Raw genomic sequence first — 20,659 nt, forward strand, 5'->3', positions numbered from 1 at the left:
ACCAATGCGGGCGCGGCAAACACGAGTCCGGGAGTCCGCCGGCCAATCGGAGCTGGGCCCCGAGCGCGTGCGCGCCGCGGCCAGCGCGCGGGCGGGGGGGCAGGCGCGCCCCGGGCCCAGGATTTATAAAGGCGAGGCCGGGACCGGCGCGCGCTCTCGTCGCCCCCGCGGTCCCGGCGGCGCTAACCGAAGCGCCCCTCCCGCTCCGCGTCCGACATGCTGCGCCGCGCTCTGCTGTGCCTGGCCCTGGCCGCGGCCGCCCGGGTGGGCGCCGACGCCCCCGAGGAGGAGGACAACGTCCTGGTGCTGCGGAAGAGCAACTTCGCGGAGGCGCTGGCTGCGCACAAGTACCTGCTGGTGGAGTTCTGTGAGCGCCGGGCCTGGCGGGCGGTCGCGCGGGCGGGACTCGGAGCTGTCGGGCCAGGCCCTCGGGACGCAGGCACACCCCGGCCGTCCCCGGGGCCGAGGCCCCTGGCGAACCGGGGGCTGAAGGCTGCCCTTACTGCCCCCCTTGGGGGCCGTGTCCGGGGCTCCTTGGGGCTGGGCGCCGGGCTGGGAGCCGGGGGGCCGTCCTGGTGCCCGCCCTGCGCACGGCGGGACCTTCCTGTTGTGCGAGAAGACCTGGATCGACCTGTGGGAGCACAGAGCAGGCCAGGGTCCGTCCAGCCCTGCCGAGTCCTCTCCGGGGACGACCCGGAAGGCGCTCCTGCCCACCGCACCTTCAGCTTGCCACAGCCGCTCTTCCCATAGTGCCAAGGACCAGGATCCCAAGTCTTCCTCATGTCCATAAGGATATGACATCTGTTCCTGGGGTGGGAATCTTGTGCCCAACACAGCTGCTAACTTTGTTGACAGATCGTCTTAGTCCCAGACTCGGGGCCTGTGTGCATGGATGTGCATCTCATACTCAGCTAGTTCTGCTACAGGCCGCCACGTTAACTTCTTCACTTTTGTCTGTCATCGTAAAGGGGAATTCTAGGGAGACCCTGGCCTTAATTGCCTACAGGCAGTAAGAAGTCAGCAGTCTTTCAAAGGTTTGTCTTCTGTGCTGATGGTGACATCGAATGGGGGCTGGTGTTGGTTGGGGTTCACTTGTTCACGGCCTCTGTCCTGATATTGCCCAAGAGTACCAGGCTATCAGCTCAGCGTTGTGCGTTAGGAGGGGTTATCTTGGTGAGTAGATAAGGTTTTTATGAAGGGAAGTGCCTGCCAGAGGAGAGAGGGAAGAGTGGCCGAGGGATCAAGGGCTGCTTTCTAGCACCTCATTTCCGCTTCCAGATGCCCCATGGTGTGGCCACTGCAAAGCTCTGGCCCCCGAGTATGCCAAAGCCGCTGGGAAGCTGAAGGCAGAAGGTTCTGAGATCAGGCTGGCAAAGGTGGATGCCACGGAGGAGTCTGACCTGGCCCAGCAGTACGGTGTGCGAGGCTACCCGACAATCAAGTTCTTCAGGAACGGAGATACGGCTTCCCCCAAGGAATATACAGGTGTGGCTGTGGCACTGCCCCGGAACTGTGTGTAGGGAGGGACTGGTCTGCGGGTCTGGGAAGCTGGGAAGCTGAGCATTAGGGAAGGTTGGTTCCCAGAGGCTCGGAGGGAACCCATTCTCAGACTGTCCACTTGTGCCCTGAGGGTCCTGTGAGGAAAGTTCTCTCATCCTAGGACCACCTTCGAGTGGAGAATGTGTCTTGTCCCATGCCACCATGGGGCGGCTGGCCGAGGCCTGTTTGGAGACTGACCAGCAAGGAGAGGGAGGCTGGTGCCTTCTGGTCACATGGGCTCTTTGTGCTGCCCCTGTTCCTAGGAGCATCAGTGTAGCGGTGGCTCTCAGGGTGACCACCTGCTAGGTGTTGCTTGTAGCGTACCAGCTGCTGCGCCATGCGCTTGCGTGGCTCCTCGTTGGATCCTCTTTGTGAGACCGGTGTTTCCCAGACAAAGGGCTGAGGCTTAGAGTAGCTGAGTCACAGCGTTGTGCCTGTTGGTGGCAGACCTCGAATCCAAGCCCAAGCTGCAGACCTCTGCCTGCAGCCCAGGCCCCCAGCTGCTCGTCTGCTACCTCTGAAGCTGCCTTAGTGGAGACTGGGGCCCTGTGTAGCCAATCAGTGACTGGCAAAAGAAGACACTTTGTCTATAAAAGCAGCTCTGTGGCATGTCAGATGCACATGGTGGGCGGCCGAAAGCAGCTCACTCCGGTGTTAGCAGGGCTGTCCCCTGAGCAGCTGAGCTCTGTCCTGTTCTAGTAGCAGCAACTCCGTGGTTGCCACTCGCTCGGCTGTTTTGATGTTCCCATTAATTTATTCATGTTCGCTTTTGGAATGAGAAGTGCTCTGTAGTTCCAAAGTCACTGTAGTTCTGTCACTGACACTCAGGTTTGCAGATGGGATGAGCACTTCTAAATCCACCTGTTACTGGTGACCGTCTTGTTGGCACTGGCAGAATCCTGCATCTGAACAGTGTCTTCCACGCTTGGACCAGGGAATTCAGCTCCAGGAGGGAAAGGGTCATTCTATAGCCTCAGTCTCCCAGGAGGAGTAGCTTTCTTTCCAGTCATTTGACTGCTTTTTGTGGCAGTATGTCATCTACTTTTTCCAGTCTGGGAGGCTTGTAGGGTGGGCCATTGGCGAGAACTCCTGACATGCCTGGGGTAAGTTAGGAGGTAGGTGGGCTAGGTGTCAGCCTGTTTCCACAGGTAGGAAAAACTGACCCTGAGGCTGAGTTGCTGACCACCACTCTTAAGATGAGGCTGGTGGCAGGCTCCTGGGTGACAATGTGTGTATGATGAATGTACATGTCAAGGAAAATTTAGAAAATGTAGAGGGCTGGCTGGGTGCAGTGGCTCATGCCTGTAATTCCAGCACTTTGGGAGGCTCAGGCGGGCAGATCACCTGAAGTCAGGAGTTCGAGACCAGCCTGGCCAACATGTTGAAACTCTGTCTCTACTAAAAGTACAAAACTTAACCGGGCATACTTAAGCACGCCTGTAATCCCAGCTGTTCAGGAGGCTGAGGCAGGAGAATCACTTAGCTTGGGAGGTGGAGGCTACAGCGAGCTGAGATTGTGCCATTGCATTCCACCCTGGGCAACAGAGCAAGACTCCATCTTAAAAAAATAAGAAAAAGAAAAGCAGGCTGGGCGCGGTGGCTCACGCCTGTAATCCCAACACTTTGGGAGGCCAAGGCGGGTGGATCACGAGGTCAAGAGATCAAGACCATCCTGGTCAACATGGTGAAACCCTGTCTCTACTAAAAATACAAAAAAAAAAAATTAGCTGGGCATGGTGGTGCATGCCTGTAATCCCAGCTACTCAGGAGGCTGAGGCAGGAGAATTGCTTGAGCCCAGGAGGCGGAGGTTGCGGTGAGCCGAGATCGCGCCATTGCACTCCAGCCTGGGTAACAAGAGCGAAACTCCGTCTCAAAAAAAAAAAAGAAAGAAAAGAACAAGAAAATGCAGAGGGCAGGCCGGGCGTGGTGGCTCACACCTGTAATTTCAGCACTTTGGGAGGCTGAGGCAGGCAAGTCACTTGAGGTCAGGAGTTGAAGATCAGCCTGGCCAACATGGTGAAACCTCATCTCTACTGAAAATACAGGAGGCTGAGGCAGGCAGATCACTTGAGGTCAGGAATTCAAGATCAGCCTGGCCAACATGGTGAAACCCCATCTCTATTGAAAATACAAAAATTAACCAGATATGGTGGCGTGTGCCTGTAATCCCAGCTACTTGGGAGGCAGGAGAGGCAAGAGAATCACTTAAACCCGGGGGGTAGAGGTTGCAGTGTGCCAAGATTGTGAGACTCCCTCTCAAAAAATAAAATTTAAAAAACGCAGAGGGCCAGCCTGGGCAACATGGTGAAACCTCATCTACAAAAAAATTTAAAAGTTAGCTGGGCCCGGACACAGTGGCTCATGCCTGTAATCCCAGCACTTTGGGAGGCTGAAGTGGGCAGATCGCTTGATCCCAGGAGTCTGAGACCAGCCTGGGCAACATGGTGAAACCCTGTCTCTACAAAAAAAACAAAAATTAGTTGGGTGTGGTGACACATGCCTCTGTGGTGCCAGCTACTTAGGAGGCCGAGGTGGAAGGATTGCTTTAGCACCAAAGTTTCAGTGAACCATGATCATGCCACTGCTCTCCAGCCTAGGTGACAGAGCAAGACCCTATCTCCCCACCCCACACCCTACCCCCCAAAAAAAGGCTAGGATTGGTGGCTCATGCCTATAATCCCAGCATTTTGGGAAGTCAAAGTATGGCAGGCAGACTGAGCACAGGAGTTAGAGACCAGCCTGGGAGACTTGGTAAATCCCCTGTCTCTACAATAAAAACAATGAGGCCGGGCGCAGTGGCTCACGCCTGTAATCCCAGCACTTTGGGAGGCCGAGGCGGGTGGATCACGAGGTCAAGAGATCGAGACCATCCTGGTCAACACGGTGAAACCCCATCTCTACTAAAAATACAAAAAAATTAGCTGGGCATGGTGGCACATGCCTGTAATCCTAGTTACTCAGGAAGCTGAGGCAGGAGAATTGCCTGAACCCAAGAGGCGGAGGTTGCGGTGAGGCAAGATCGCGCCATTGCACTCCAGCCTGGGTAACGAGCGAAACTCCGTCCCAAAAGAAAAAAAAACCAAAAAACAACAATGAGCCAGGTGTGGTAGTGTGCACCTGTAGCCCCAGCTACTCAGGAGGCTGAGGTGAAAGGATCACATGAGCCCGGGAGTTGGAGGCTGCAGTGAGCCAAGATCCTGCCACTACACTCCAGCCTGGGTAACAGAGTGACCCCCTGTCTCACAAAAGAAAATGCAGAGGATTAATGGAAAAAATGGGTTTGTGATCCTGTTATTCAGAGATAATCACCCTCTTTCCTCCCCACGCCCCATAAACACCACCATGATCTCATGTACACTGGGGTTTAGGAGGCGGGCAGACGGCACCAGCCCTCTTCCGTGGTGAGAGAACATCTTGCTTAGGTTGAGTCAGGTGTTCTCAGCCTGGTTGGCAGGGAGCAGAGATGGGAACAGGCCTAGCAGGGTGGGTGGCACTGCCTGCTTGAGAGTGGAACCTACATTTGTTTGGGGTGTAGCTGGCAGAGAGGCTGATGACATCGTGAACTGGCTGAAGAAGCGCACGGGTCCAGCTGCCACCACCCTGCCCGACGGCGCAGCCGCAGAGTCCTTGGTGGAGTCCAGCGAGGTGGCTGTCATCGGCTTTTTCAAGGTAGAGGCTAGAGCTTCATCCCAGTCTTCTTTATTCTGTCATCTGTTGAGGAGGGGTCCCCACGGCCTGTGGCCAGCAGTTCCGCACATGTCTCCTCTGCCTGGGCACTGTGGGATCTGCCCTTCTGCTGGCCCAGGCAGGGTTGCTCAGTGCTGGGGGCTCATGACTACCTTTGCTTTTCCCTTCTTGTTCAGGATGTGGAGTTGGACTCTGCCAAGCAGTTCTTGCAGGCAGCAGAGGCCATCGATGACGTCCCGTTTGGGATCACTTCAAACAGTGACGTGTTCTCCAAATACCAGTTGGACAAAGATGGGGTTGTCCTCTTTAAGAAGGTGAGTGGCCCCAGGCAGCTGGGCTCAGGTTAGTTCCAGGGTTGGTCTGCAGAGGGTGGCATTGCTCTCCTTCTTGTTAGGGGAGCCTTGCCCCTGGCAGCTTTGGCCCAGTCACTGTGTTCTGTAGCTTTGCCCGAGTCACGGTGTAGGAGGCACGGATGTTGTGGCCTCTGCATTCAGCTTGGGCCCTCTGGTCCCTCTCCCGCCACAGCGGCCCCATGCTCTTTCACAAAAGACCCCAGGGGAGCTGCTTTTCACAGTTAGCTTTTTTTGCAATTATGATGAAACGTATAACAACATTTGTTCTTTTTTTTTTTGAGATAAGATTTCTCATCCTGCCACCCAGGCTGGAGTGCAGTGGTGCGATCTCAGCTCATTGCAACCTCTGCTTCCCAGGCTCAAGTGATCCTCTGATCTCAGCCTCCCAAGTAGCTGGGACTACAGGTGCATGCTACCACTCCTGGCTAATTTTTTGTATTTTTTGGTAGACATGGAGTTTTGCCATGTTGTTTAGGCTGGTCTTGAACTCCTGAGCTCAAAGTGAGCTGCCTGCCTCAGCCTCCCAAAATGGTGGGATTACAGGTGTGAGCCACCATGCCTGGCCACTTTTTTGTGTTTTTTTTTGGAGACAGAGTCTCCGTTTGTCACCAGGCGCCAGGCTGGAATGCAGTGGCACAATCTTGGCTCACTGCAACCTCCGCCTCCTGGGTTCAAGCAATTCTCCTGCCTCAGCCTCCTGAGTAGCTGGGACTACAGGCGCACACCACCACGCCCAGCAAATTTTTTTTTTTTTTTTTATTAGAGACGGGGTTTCACCATGTTGGCCAGGATGGTCTCAATCTCTTGACCTTGTGATCTGCTTGCCTTGGCCTCCCAAATTGCTGGGATTACAGGTGTGAGCCACCATGCCTGGCCACGTTTTAACTTACATTCAGAGTGTCATGCATCATCCCTCTAATTTCTGGAACGTTTTCCTCACCCAGAGGTCTGAAGTATTGGCTCTCTGGGCGTGTTCTCACCCAGTTGGCACCCATACTTCCTGTGCTCCTCAGCCCCAAGGGCACTACGACCCCCTCAAGGTCCACTTTGAAAACTGCCATCCTGATCCCGCTGTCCTTTTCCTGGGGAAGGGCTCCTGGACAGTGCGGCCTCTTCGCCGCTCTCCCCATTACCAGGACACAGCAGTGTCCATGTTTGCAGTGTGATGATGGGGCTTGTAGGTTTGGCGCTTTTCTCAGTCACCAGGCAGGGCAGCTGGGGCCACACACTTGTGCTCTAGGACATAGCTGAACCTGGATGTGGGTGATTGTGGGCTCGTGCCGCTAAGAGCAGGGGTAGTGTGGACAGGAGAGAAAGTTCCATGGGAGGAGGGACCTTGGGATTGAGGGCAGGAGGGCAGCCAGGAGTGGTTGGGCCTTCAGCTCCTGTCCCGTGTTGTTCCCAGAGGGGAGAAGAGCTTTTTAGACAGCAGCATCTTGAGCTTTGTGGGACGGGCAGCCTCTGGGATTGGGGCCAAGTGGTTTAGGCCATGAGGAACCCATTCCCTTTCTGTAGGAAGCACTGAGCATCTAGCACTCCCTGGGACTTGGGAGGGGAGGGTAGCGCCCTCCTCCTGGAGCATGGTGGTGCAGGTGGGCAGGACAGCTTCCTTCTACATCCTTGTTCTCATCATTTAGCTGTTTTTGCAGCCACTTCCTCAAGATAAGACAGTAGATGCTCTTTACCAGGAGACAGTCTCTTGATGTTCCCTGAAGGGAAGAGAATTGCTAAATTAGTCAGTTGCCATTGTAAGGTGCCCAGGAAATGAAAAATCTGACTAGAAAAAGCCAGTGAAGCCTGGGCGCAGTGGCTCATGCCTATAATCCCAGCGCTTCGGGAAGCCAAGGTGGGCAGATCATGAGGTCAGAAGTTAGACCATCCTGGCCAACATGGTGAAACCCCGTCTCTACTAGAAATACAAAAATTAGCCCTGGTGGTGCTTGCCTGTAATCCCAGCAACTTGGGAAGCTGAGGCAGGAGAATCCCTTGAACCTGGGAGTCAGAGGTTACAGTGAGCTAAGATCGTGCCATTACACTCCAGCGTGGGCAGCAGAGTAAGACTCTGTCTCAAAAAGAAAAAGCCAGTGAAGTGTTGGAAAAAGTTGAGGGGACCAAAGGTCTTTTCAGAACTTATATTAAAGAGAAAGTTCCAAGTCTTGTCCTGAAACTTGGGTTCTGGGGGAGACTTTCTCCAGGGCCCATGAGACTTGCGAACCCCGTTTCGTCACTCAGCCACACAGCTCCTTCAGTGCCCTCGGTGTCTGGAGTGGCCATTTGACTCTGTGTAGACAGCTTGGTGATTATGTGTCCGTGAAGGCTGGGAAGATGGTTTTGTTGCTGTTGCCTGTAAAGGTTCACGGGTGGCGGTCATCCGTGTGGGCCCCACAGCTGAGTGTTCGCCTCAGTTCTCTGGAGCCCACTAGAGCTGGGCACAGACAGTCCCACTTGGGACTCATGCCAGTTGGTGGGTGGCACTTTCTTGCCCACTGAGGGGTCTTCTGAAGGGAAGACAAGTGGGCATTGCAGGAGCCCAGGCAGGAGCCCAGCTCCCTGTGCCATGTGCGCAGTAAGGGATGCCTTGGAAGTCAGAGCGTGCCCTGCAGCTGGGAGGATGAGCCCAACTTGTCGCTTTTCCGCCAGGCTGTTAACCCCGGTTCCTCAAAGTGAGGGAGGCCCTCTTGTGTGTGCAGTGGCCACAGGGGCTGCCTGGCTGAATCGGGTGCTGCTGTGTGGCCGATCGCCTGCTTCTCCCTTCTTTCCCTAGGGGGCACTGCAGCTCAGGAAAGCCTCTGCGGGGCGCTGGTCACTGGGACCGGGGCGTGAGAGCTTCTGATACTTCGTTTTTCCTTCTTCACCAGCTGGCAGCACTGGGCCTGTTCCTATTGTTGCTTGAGAAAGGGTCTTGCTGTTACCAGACTGCAGTGCAGAGGCACAATCACAGTCCACTGCAGCTTCTACCTCCGGGCTCAAGCAATCCTCCTACCTCTGCCCCCTGAGTAGCTGGGACCACAGGTGTGCACCATCACACCTGGCTTATTTTTTTTTTTTTTTTTTGAGACGGAGTTTCACTCTTGTTACCCAGGCTGGAGTGCAATGGCGCGATCTCGGCTCACTGCAACCTCCGCCTCCTGGGTTCAGGCAATTCTCCTGCCTCAGTCTCCTGAGTAGCTGGGATTACAGGCACGCGCCACCATGCCCAGCTAATTTTTTGTAGTTTTAGTAGAGACGGGGTTTCACCGCGTTGACCAGGATGGTCTCGATCTCTTGACCTTGTGATCCACCCGCCTCGGCCTCCCAAAGTGCTGGGATTACAGGCTTGAGCCACCGCGCCCGGCCACCTGGCTTATTTTTTAAATATTTTTGTAGAAATGGGGTTTCACCATGTTGCCCAGGCTAGTCTTGAACTTCTGAGCTCAAACAATCCACCTGCCTTGGACTAAAACATTGGGATTCTAGGCGTAAGCCATATCACCCAGCCTGCATTGGGCCTTTCTATGCTGTTTGTCACTGTGGCCTGGCCGGGCTGGCCTCCTGCTGCTGTCCACGGCTAAGTGCAGCAGTTTCTTAACACAGTAGCCGGAGATGGAGAGTGATGTGGCATCTCTGCCGAAGTGGTGGCGGCCCTGGGACAGCTGCGGCCACTGTCTCCTCCTGGCTTCTTGGCATGAAATGGTGCAGGCCGCTTCACACTCTGGAGGGAGCACATCCCTTCTCCACGGGGGCAGGGGTGATTTTCTGTTTGTCTGTGGTCTCTGCCCAGCATTAGTCCTGACGGAGTGCAAGCCTGCCAGTGCCTTAGGAGCCTGGCCATCGCCAGCAGCCCGTGTTCCAAAGGGTTCTCTCCAAGGTCCTCCCGGCCTTGGCTTTTCTGCCTCTTTTTATTCACCTTTGCCTCTCTGGGGAAGATGGAGCAGACTTGGAAGCCCCTGCCCCTTGGGCTCGGGTGGGGATGGTTGGTGCTTATGGCCTAGTTTAACATCAGCTCTTGGGGGTCAGGGTGGCCCAGGCACAGCATGCACAAGAGCAGGAAGTGGCACCTGTTTTTAAAGTTACTCTGAAGACACGTAAAGGGAAATGGCCAGTAAGAAAGGATGAGTGATTTATTTCCCCAAGTCTCATTTAAGAAGTTTGAGGTAACCAGGCTTGGTGGCTCACACCTGTGATCGCCTAAACACTTGGAGAGGCCAAAGCAGGAGGATTGCTCAGCCAGGGCAACATAGCAGGACCATCTCTACAAAAACTAAAAATGAATTTTTAAAAAGTAGTTCTGCTGAGCATGGTGGTTCACCCCTGTAGTCCAGCACTTTGGGAGGCCGAGGCATGCGGACCACCTGAGGTCTGGAGTTTGAGACCAGCATGACCAATATGGAGAAACCCCGTCTCTACTAAAAATACAAAAATTAGCCAGGCATAGTGGCTCGTGCCTGTAATCCCCACTACTCAGGAGGCTGAGGCAGGAGAATGGCTTGAACCCGGGAGGCGGAGGTAACAGTGAGCCAAGATCGCACCACTGCACTCCAGCCTGGGCAACAAGAGCAAAACTCCGTCTCAAAAAAAAAAAGTAGTTCTGGGCTGGACGCTGAGACTTACACCTGTAATCTAACACTGTGGGAGGCTGAGGCAGGAGGATCACGGGGTCAACAGATTGAGACCATCCTGGCCAACATGGTGAAACCCCATGTCTACTAAAAGGTGGCACATGCCTGTAATCCTAGCTACTCAGGAGGCTGAGGCAGGGGAATCACTTGAACCCGGGAAGCAGAGGTTGCAGTGAGCCGAGATTGTGCCATTGCACTCCAGCCTGAGTGATGAGCAAAACTCCGTCTCAAAAAATGAAAAAATAGTAGTTTGGAGGGAGTGATGGAAGGCTCACCTGAAATTCTCACTTGAAGAGCCTTAGCACGGGAGCACCTCTGAGCCTGAGCGGAGGCTGCATCCTCTGCCCTAGGCTGACCCCTGTGTCTGGGCTACCACGGCCTCTCCGTGTGGCCTCAGGATTCCCTGAAGCTGCCGTACATTATTAGGGGTCCCCAGGGGCTTATGGGCATGCGGATTGTGCCTTTTGGGATGTATCGTATTAGAAACTAGAACTAAGAATAAGAAAAATGTTTTTTTTGTTTTTGTTTTTGAGATGGAGTCTGGCTCTGTCACCCAGGCTGGAGTGCAGTAGCGTAATCTTGGCTAACTGCAACCTTCAACTCCTGGGTTCAAGTGATTCTCCTGCCTCAGCTTCCCACGTAGCTGGGATTACAAGCGTGTGCCACTACGCCTGGCTAATTTTTGTTTGTTTGTTTTGAGACAGAGTTTTGCTCTTGTTGCCCAGCCTGGAGTGCAATGACATGATCTTGGCTTACTACAACTTCTACTTCCCGAGTTCAAGCTATTCTCCTGCCTCGGCCTCCTGAGTAGCTGGGATTACAGGCGCCCACCACCACGCCTGGCTTATTTTGTATTTTTAGTAGAGACAGGGTTTCTCCACATTAGTCAGCCTGGTCTCAAACTGACCAGGTGATCTGCCTGCCTCGGCCTCCCAAAGTGCTAGGATTACAGGCATGAGCCACCGCACCCAGCTAGTTTTTTTGTATTTTTAGTAGAGACAGGTTTTCACCATGTTGGACCAGACTGGTCTCAAACTCCTGGCCTCAGGTAATCCACCCACCGCAGCCTCCCAAAGTGCTGGGATATTAGGCATGAGCCGCCACACCCAGCCTGTTTTTTTTTTTTTTTTTTTTGTTTGTTTGTTTGTTTGTTTGTTTTTGAGTCGGAGTTTCGCTCTTGTTACCCAGGCTGGAGTGCAATGGCGCGATCTCGGCTCACCGCAACCTCCGCCTCCTGGGTTCAGGCAATTCTCCTGCCTCAGCCTCCTGAGTAGCTGGGATTACAGGCAGGCGCCACCATGCCCAGCTAATGTTTTGTAGTTTTAGTAGAGACGGGGTTTCACCGCGTTGACCAGGATGGTCTCGATCTCTTGACCTCGTGATCCACCCGCCTCGGCCTCCCAAAGTGCTGGGATTACAGGCTTGAGCCACCGCGCCCGGCTGTTTGTTTGTTTTTAAGATGGAGTCTCACTCTGTCGCCCGGGCTGGAGTGCAGTGGCACAATCTTGGCTCACTGCAACGTCTGCCTCCTGTGTTCAAGTGATTCTCCTGCCTCAGCCTGTCAAGTAGCTGGGATTACAGACGTCTGCCACCACACCTGACTAATTTTTGTGTTTTTAGTGGCGGCAGGGTTTCGCTATGTTGGCCAGGCTGTCTCTAACTCCTGACCTCAAGTGATCCTCCCACCTTGGCCTCCAAAAGTATTGGGATTACGGGAACACACCACCACACCCAGCTAATTTTTTGTATTTTTGGCAAAGTCAAGATTTTACCGTGTTGGCCAGGCTGGTCTCGAACAAGTAATCCACCTGCCTCAGCCTCCCAGACTTTTAGTATTACAGGTGTGAGCCACTATACCCAGCCTTTCTTTTTTTTTTTTTTTTTTTTTTTTTAAATTAATTTTTGAGACTGAGTTTCGTTCCTGTTGCCCAGGCTGAAGTGCAGTGGTGCTATCTCAGCTCACTGCAGCCTCCGCCTCCCAGGTTCAAGCGATTCTCCTGCCTCAGCCTCCTGAGTAGCTGGATTACAGGTGCCCGCCACCATGCCTGGCTTATCTTTGTATTTTTAGTAGACATGGGGTTCCACCATGTTGGCCAGACTGGTCTCGAATTCCTGGCCTCAAGCCATCCATCCACCTTGGCTTCCCAAAATGCTGGGATTACAGGTGTGAGCCACTGTGGCCAAATTTATTTTAAAAGAACAGTGATCCCATTACATATTATCATAAATAATATGCTTTTTTTTTTTTTTTTTTTGAGACAGAGTCTCGCTCTGGAGTGCAGTGGCGCGATCTCAGCTCATTGCAACCTCTACCTCCTTGGTTCAAGCAATTCTCCTTGCCTCAGCCTCCCGAGTAGCTGGGATTACAGGCACTTGCCACCACACCAGCCTAACTTTTTTTTTTTTTTTTTTTTGAGACGGAGTTTCGCTCTTGTTACCCAGGTTGGAGTGCAATGGCGCGATCTCAGCTCACCGCAACCTCCGCCTCCTGGGTTCAAGCAATTCTCCTGCCTCAGCCTCCCGAGTAGCTGGGACTACAGGCGTGTGCCACCATGCCCAGCTAATTTTTGTATTTTTTAGTAGAGACGGGGTTTCACCATGTTGACCAGGATGGTCTCGATCTCTTGACCTCGTGATCCACCCGCCTCGGCCTCCCAAAGTGCTGGGATTACAGGCGTGAGCCACCGCGCCCGGCCTTTTTTTTGTATTTTTAGTAGAGACGGGGTTTCACCATCTTGACTAGGATGGTCTTGATTTCTTAACCTTGCGATCCACCTGCTTCAGCCTCCCAAAGTGCTGGGATTACAGGCGTGCGCCACTGTGCCTGGCCTAAATAATATTCTTATGGAAATTATTTTTTCCCAGACAAAAAGAATTTAGTGCTGAGTGGTGTTTTAGGTTCTGCCAAGAGGACCCTCCTCTCCCGCCCTCCTGCTGTTGTGACACCAGGCACCCAGCAGCCTCTGTGGGTCTGCGCCACAGCACGTGAGAGGGAGAGTGAAAAGGCAGAGGCCATAGAAGTGTGAGTGTGAAAATAGCTTTGACCACATGGTGCCCTGAAAGGGTTGGGGGCCCTGGGGATGGATCACACTTTGAGGGTTGCTGGAATACCACGAGCTCCAGGCTTGAGTTGTGGACGTGAAACCAGCCATTGAATTCACTGGTGGCCATAAGGCTATGGCCGGGGCCAGTCTGGCTGTCGAGGAAGTCGTATCCTGTATCCATTGCTGCAACCTGTGGCTCGAAACCCCCCGGGAGGGTGGGACTGCAGGCCGCGGTGCCTGCCCACGTCCAGGGAGACCCGAGCCCCAGGGTCTGTGCTCCCAGCAGCAGTGCTCAGGGCCCCCTTTCTGTCCACAGTTTGATGAAGGCCGGAACAACTTTGAAGGGGAGGTCACCAAGGAGAACCTGCTGGACTTCATCAAACACAACCAGCTGCCCCTTGTCATCGAGTTCACCGAGCAGGTGCGGCTCCCCCGATGTCCTACAGCCCCCAGGCTTGGGGTAGGGAGGGGGATTGGGGGTGGCATGAGGCTCCTGGTCACCACTGCTCTCCAGCGTCTGGCATTGGAGGTTGTTGGGAAAACATTCTGCATTAATAGTGTATAGTTCAGACCAGTAACTTAAATTTATAACACAGACAGCCCCGAAGATTTTTGGAGGTGAAATCAAGACTCACATCCTGCTGTTCCTGCCCAAGAGTGTGTCTGACTATGATGGCAAATTGAGCAACTTCAAGAAAGCGGCCGAGGGCTTCAAGGGCAAGGTCAGCTGTTTCTCTGGGTGGCTCGTGGGGCGGTGCCAGGGAACAGCACGACTCTTCCCGAGGTGACAGAAATGTGGGGTCTTCCTGAGGCTGCCTACTGGACCGGGCACCTGCTGAACGTGGGTGAGGGGCCAGACAGGCCAGCCCTCTGCTCCCAGACCTGCTGGTCTGGTTGGGCAGCCCCAGAGTCCATCCACATTGGAGGAGAGAGGTGCTGGGAGCAAAGTCAGGGATGGAGGCAGAGTGGCAGCCTGCCAGCGTCTCCCGCATATGCACACCCTGCCTTTTCTCCCCCAGATCCTGTTCATTTTCATCGACAGCGACCACACCGACAACCAGCGCATCCTCGAGTTCTTCGGCCTGAAGAAGGAAGAGTGCCCGGCTGTGCGCCTCATCACCCTGGAGGAGGAGATGACCAAATACAAGCCTGAATCGGATGAACTGACGGCAGAGAGGATCACAGAGTTCTGCCACCGCTTCCTGGAGGGCAAAATCAAGGTGGGCATGCGTCGCAGGCCAGGGCTGCCTCTCGGGTGGAGCTGCCCCCTTGGGGTTTCTGGGCTTCGTCCTCAAAGTAACATCTTCAGAGAGAGGGGACGAACCGTGAGACGAGGTGAAGACCACCATTCTTGTCACACCCTCGAGGACCTGGAGGAGCCCTCCTGTTGACACGGCTGGCCCAGATGCTCCTCACAGAAGCCTCCTGGCTGGCGAGGGTGCCGCCTGCCCGGGCTCATTGGGCCCAGCCCACTGGCTCAGCCCTCTCTTTCCGGATTCTTGGCACTGTCGGCTTCTGCAGCCGCCATCCTCGTGTGCCAAGTGCAGCCGCTCACCTCAGCCCTGGCCAGGGGTGGGGGTCGGGGACCTCTGTGTTCCCCTGGGCGGTGCTGCCCCTCACCGTGCCCTGCCTGCCCTCCAGCCCCACCTGATGAGCCAGGAGCTGCCTGAGGACTGGGACAAGCAGCCTGTCAAGGTGCTTGTTGGGAAAAACTTTGAAGAGGTGGCTTTCGATGAGAAGAAGAACGTCTTCGTGGAGTTTTGTAAGTGTCACTCCTCAGCCTCCAGGTCTGTGTCCCCAGGGCATGCGAGAGGGGTGCGGACTCCTGGGAAGCGTCTCTGCCAGCGGCTTTGTGGTCCAGGACACACCCTAGAACTGCTTTCTTTTCAGACGCCCCGTGGTGTGGTCACTGCAAACAGTTGGCTCCCATTTGGGATAAACTGGGGGAGGCATACAAGGACCACGAGCACATCGTCATTGCCAAGATGGACTCGACTGCCAACGAGGTGGAGGCCGTCAAAGTGCACAGCTTCCCCACGCTGAAGTTCTTTCCAGCCAGCGCCGACAGGACGGTGTGGCTTCCCTCCAGGCAGGGCCGGGGTGGGCTCTGGGAAGAGCAGTGGTCCCATGGCAGCCTGGGTGCCTATCTGGAAGGAGCCTGGGGCTAGTCAGGTGGGAGGAGAGCTGTGGGGACTCCTTGAGAAGCACCCATCTGTTTTTCTTTTTTGAGAGAGATGGGGTTTCACTATATTGCCCAGGCTGGTTTTGAACTCCTGGCCAAGCAGTCCGCCTATCTTGGCTTCCCAAAGTGCTGGGATTCCAGGGCCTGCTCTGCCTCTCTGTAGAGAGGAAGAGCCCGTGCCAGGAGATTGGCTCGGGGGCAGGACCAGCCCTTGCACTTCCTCCTGTCTTCCACAGGTCATCGATTACAATGGGGAGCGCACACTGGATGGTTTTAAGAAGTTCCTGGAGAGCGGTGGCCAGGATGGGGCAGGGGATGATGACGTGAGTTCGGTTACAGCCTTGGGCTGGTCTGGGATTCAGCCTGCCTGGGCTTGACTTGGAGGTGGGAATGGTACTCCTGGAGGCATGTTTGTGTCCTGGGCCCTGGGGCCCCAGACCTCTGCCCAGCAGGGCCACGGGATGTGCTCCCAGCACTCTGAGGAAGCAGCTCTCCCTGGTCAGTGCTGCTTTAGGGGAACAGTGTTCTTTAAAAACCAGATTTTGTTTAGAAAACCTTTTGAGACACGGCATTGGCTCCTCACCTCTGTTAACTTGGACTTGAATGTCCATCCCCGACCCACTGGCGTGGCCCAGACACAGGGGAGCAGGCATGGGTCTGCTCTTGGGAGCTCAGTCCTGCCCATCAGTGTAGCCAGCAGCAGTGCTGACTTTGGGGGGAAGCAGGAGGGCAGGTGTCAGGAGAACGCAGCAGGCGCAGGGTGTTTGACCATGGTGAGGGAGGCGAGGGCATGGCCAGCTCAGGCTGGGAATGCTGGTACACAGTGGGAGGGAGACACACGCTGCCTGGGCTGGGGATGGAGGGCCAGCCCCTTGTGCTGCCTGTGGCCTGTTGCTGGCCGGACCCTGAGGGTTGGAAGTATTCTGGTCACACCTCAGCAGTTACTGTGCTTAGACTTCATGCTGGGGCTGTTGTCCCTGCCAAGATGGGACCCTCTGTAGGTTCCATGATGCCAAATTGGGAGGCACACATACTCCTGCCAATCTCATAAAGATCAGGGTTGGCTGCTGTGGTGGTCGTGCCCAGCTGGTCCCTGGTGTGGGCAGCATGGGGTGCTGGGTGCTGGCAGCCTCGGCCACTGCGGCCAACTCGTCCCCTCCCATCCTGCATCCCAGGATCTCGAGGACCTGGAAGAAGCGGAGGAGCCAGACATGGAGGAAGATGATGATCAGAAAGCTGTGAAAGATGAACTGTAACACGGAATGCCAGACCCGGGTGCCGCCAAGACTCCTCGGGGGCTGCACACCCAGCAGTGCACACCTCCGAAGCCTGTGGCCCTCGCCCGAAGGAGGGCGTCGCCGAAAATCCAGGGAACCTTTCTGAAGTGACACCTCGTCCCCCCACAGCGTCCATTCACACCCGTCTCTTCCTTTTGCTTTTCAATTTTTGGAAAGGGATCTATCTCCAGGCAGCCCGCCCTGGTGGGCCTTGTCTTGAAAGGTGATGTACTTTTTTGTACGTGGGTCTGTCCAGATGCTTGCTTGAGTGTTCAGAGTCTCGCCGCCTCCCTACTGCGGGAGGTTTCTGCTCTCTTTGAAAATTCCATTTGTGGGATTTTTAGACGTTTTTCGACATCAGGGTATTTGTTCCACCTTGGCCAGGCCTCCTTGGAGACACTTGTCCCCTGTGTGGGAGGGATGGAGCCAGGCTGGACACGGTCAGTCAGCACCGCGTGCAGTGTTGCCATGACTGAACATGGCTCTTGCATTTTTTGGGTAAATGGAGACCTCCACATCCTGTCATGGTGTCCCCCATGCCTGGAGTGGGGCTGGTGGGAATCCGGCCATGGGGCCCAAGACAGGCCTTTCCCCTTCCCTTCCTCAAGCCAGAGCTCCTCGTCCTGTGGTGGGCTCATTGCTTGTGACCACTGGCCTTTCTGCAGCGCAGTCCATGACCTGCTCAAGGCAGAACCAGGACCCCTGACTTCCAGCCTGGGAGGTGGCTGAGGATGCTGGAGCTGAGTCAGACGTTGACAATTCTTCAGGCATTTCTAGCTCACAATCGGAATTGAACACATTGGCCAAATAAAGTTGAAATTTTACCACCTGTCCTTGCCTCGGGTTTATCTTACACAGCCCAGGGAGCTGGGCTGGAATGCTGATGCTAAGGCCATCTGCCAGGCCTTGGTGGGGTCACTGGTGTTGAGAGGCTTTCCCCTGGAGTGAGGGGCAGATGCAGAAACAGGCACCAGTCTCCCCCGCAGAGCTGTGGCCTCGAGGCCCAGGCAGCACGGACTTGAGGCTCCCAGGGAGGATGCCTGCCCTGTGTGCAGGCTGCTTCACCTGAACTGTGACCGGGCTTCTACTGTGGGGCTAGACCCTGGATGTGGACACAGGTGAAGCCACCCAGCCCCACGTCATGTTCACAGGCTGCAGGTCATTCCCTTCTATTCCTGAAATCAGGTGGACTCGGGCTTTAAGGACGGGTGAGAGGATCAGGGTGGGCTCCTTATCACTAGCCCTTCACTCAACAAAGGGCTGGGGCAGAGACTCATGCCTGGAATCTCAGTGCTGGGGCAACATGGGGAGACCCCATCTCTACAAAAAATTAAAAATGAGCCTGGCATGGTTTGCTCCCGGCTACTTGGGAGGCCAAGGTGGGAGCATCGCTTAAGCCGGGGAGGTCGAGGCTGCAGTGAGCAGAGATGGCACCACTGCACTCCAACCTGGGTGACAGTGAGACCCTGCCTTATAAGAATCTCCTGGTCTTTACGTTGTTATTTGGCTTAACTTCAGACCTCTTATGGTTCACATACGGAAAAACAGTCGATTTTTTTTGAAGACGCAAAGCTGCGACCTGTGTGCAGGGCTGGGTGATGCCTCTGCGCAGCCTGGATTTGCTGCTTCTCCACAAGGGAGATCTTAGAGGCTCTGTGGTGTCTGTGGGTACCACTGAGGGCAAGAGCAGGGTGCAGCAGGGCTCATGGTGGTCCTTGAGGACAGGCGGGGCAGAAGGAAGGAGCCCAAGAGCACAGGAGGGCATGGGGGTGGAACTATGGCTCTAGGGAGGCTGCTAGGCCCTCAGAAGGTCACGGAGAACGAGCGGCCCTCGCCAGGCTGCCTTGAGCCCTGCCTGTGATTGGGTGAGCCCTACCAACTTTGTGTCCTGACGTGCTTCCTGGAGCAGTAGCTTCTGCACCACCCAGGTTCCCGGGTATCCTCCCAGATCCCGAGCTTGCGGGCTGGCTGGAGCTGCTGGAGCCAGAGACAGCTCTCAAGCCAGACCAGGCCTTGTGGTGCGCCCGTGGTGAGGGAGGCGAGGACCGCTACTGCCTTTCCTGGTCCCCCAGGCCCTTACAAGCTAGGCACTCCTGGCACAGCTGTGGAGTATCTGGCCAGCATGCTGCAAGGACCTGTGTCAGCATGTTGCCAGCATCGACCAGCCTGGTTTGCCCACTGTCCGTGGCCCAACACGACTCACACCAGCTCAGCAGTCTGGGTGCTGCCATCTGCCCTGGCCCCTGGCTCTGTGGTGTTGCAGACGGTTTCTGACTAGTTCAGCTCCAGGGCCTCAGTGGGGTTTGTGTGCCTTGCCTGGGTCCTGCAACACGGTGAGCCACATACGGAAAAGTGGGCATGGGCATCTGGAGGTGCCATGGGAGGATGTTAGCTTTGCCCCCAAGATGTGAACAGAGACCCAGGAGCTGTGGCTTTTTACAGGGTCTCTGAGGAAGGAGGCTGTCTTGAGTCACAGCTAAAGGGGTGGCCTGTGTTTGTGCCTGTGCTCCCTGCCCTTGAGACGGGGTGCAGTGGCCCTGTGGACCAGCTGTGTGGGGAGCTGGCCCTCTGGAGAGAAAGCTGGGACATGGTGCAGCTGCCCGGAGCACAGAGCAGGGGTGTCATGTGCTCCTGGGAGGGCAGGGAGTCACTGATACCTTTCCAATTTTGCAGAGGCAGCTGATGAGCACATTCCTGGGCTTGGCTGTGTGGGGAGGCTGTGGGGCCATGTCCAAAACCTCTCCGGCTGGGCTGCTGGATTAGCAGCGAGACTTTGAAGGCTCTGGGGGGAGGCGGTTAGGGCTTAGCAGCCTGGGATTTCCCAACTTCTGTCTCTCCAGGTGCCAGGGAAGCCACCGGCCAGGAGCCTAAAACTGGCTGCCCAGCATATGTACGCCACCCTGGGGGTCCTCTGGCCTTGGGGAGGGAAGGGCGCCTCCGGTCCTAGGCGGCCCTCCTGCCGGACTGCAGTGGGAGCTGCACTGACTCCTTTTTCTTTTTTTTTTCAGATGGAGTCTTGCTCTGTCACCCAGGCTGGAGTACAGTGGTGTGATCTCGGCTCCCTGCAACCTCCGCCTCCTGGGTTCAAGTGATTCTCCTGCCTCAGCCTCCCAAATAGCTAGGACTACAGGAGTGTGCCACCGTGCCCAGCTAATTTTGTGTATTTTTTAATAGAGACCAGGTTTCACCATGTTGACCAGGCTGGTCTTGAATTCCTGACCTCAGCTGATCTGCCTGCCTCTGCCTACCACAGTGCTGGGATTACAGGCATGAGCCACCATGCCGGGCCTAGCTGACTTTTCTAACAGGGTCTCCAGGGTGCTTTCTGCAGAACAGTGCTGGTTGCATTCACTGGACATTTATTTATTTTTTTTAATTTGAGACAGGGTCTTACTCTGTTGCCCAGGCTGGGGTGCAGTAGTGTGATTATAGCTCACTGCAGCCTCAAACTCCTGGGCTCAAGCAATCTTTGCACCTCAGGCACACAGTACCATGCCTGGCTAATTTTTAAATGTTTTGAACAGAAGGGGGTCTCCCAATGTTGTCCAGGCTGGTCTTGAAATTCTGGCTTCAAGTGATCCTCCAACCTTGGCCTCCCAAAGTGCTGGGATTACAAGCATGAGCTACTGAGCCCGACCTGGCCTCACCGGACTTTTAAAGTTGGATGTAGCCGGGCATGGTGGCACGTGCCTGTAATCCCAACTACTCAGGAGGCTGAGGTAGGAGAACTGCTTGAACCCGGGAGGTGGAGATTGCAGTGAGCCGAGATCATGCCATTGCACTCCAGCCTGGGCAACAGGAGCAAAACTCCATCTCAAAAATAAAAATGAAAACAGCCGGGCGCGGTGGCTCACGCCTGTAATCCCAGCACTTGGGAGGCCGAGGCGGGTGGATCACGAGGTCAAGAGATCGAGACCATCCTGGTCAACATGGTGAAACCCCGTCTCTACTAAAAATACAAAACATTAGCTGGGCATG

At 55.2% G+C, this 20,659-nt stretch overlaps 1 protein-coding gene and 1 pseudogene across 1 annotated transcript; both read left to right on the top strand.

The window, feature by feature from the left end:
- Positions 1 to 17,512, top strand: P4HB (prolyl 4-hydroxylase subunit beta). Its single transcript, XM_032241328.1, has 11 exons — positions 1 to 367; positions 1,279 to 1,485; positions 5,076 to 5,209; positions 5,404 to 5,541; positions 13,539 to 13,643; positions 13,819 to 13,944; positions 14,242 to 14,442; positions 14,864 to 14,984; positions 15,113 to 15,294; positions 15,641 to 15,727; positions 16,580 to 17,512. Exons 1-11 carry the CDS (start codon positions 217 to 219, stop codon positions 16,658 to 16,660), a joined length of 1,533 nt encoding a protein of 510 aa, XP_032097219.1. The 5' UTR covers positions 1 to 216; the 3' UTR covers positions 16,661 to 17,512.
- Positions 17,513 to 18,279: 767 nt separating this feature from the next.
- Positions 18,280 to 20,659, top strand: part of LOC116525409 — a 14,002-nt pseudogene continuing 11,622 nt past the window's right edge.

This window comes from Sapajus apella, unplaced genomic scaffold (assembly GCF_009761245.1).
Source record: "Sapajus apella isolate SASKATOON/1434 unplaced genomic scaffold, GSC_monkey_1.0 scaffold48, whole genome shotgun sequence".
Classification (NCBI taxonomy): domain Eukaryota; kingdom Metazoa; phylum Chordata; class Mammalia; order Primates; family Cebidae; genus Sapajus; species Sapajus apella.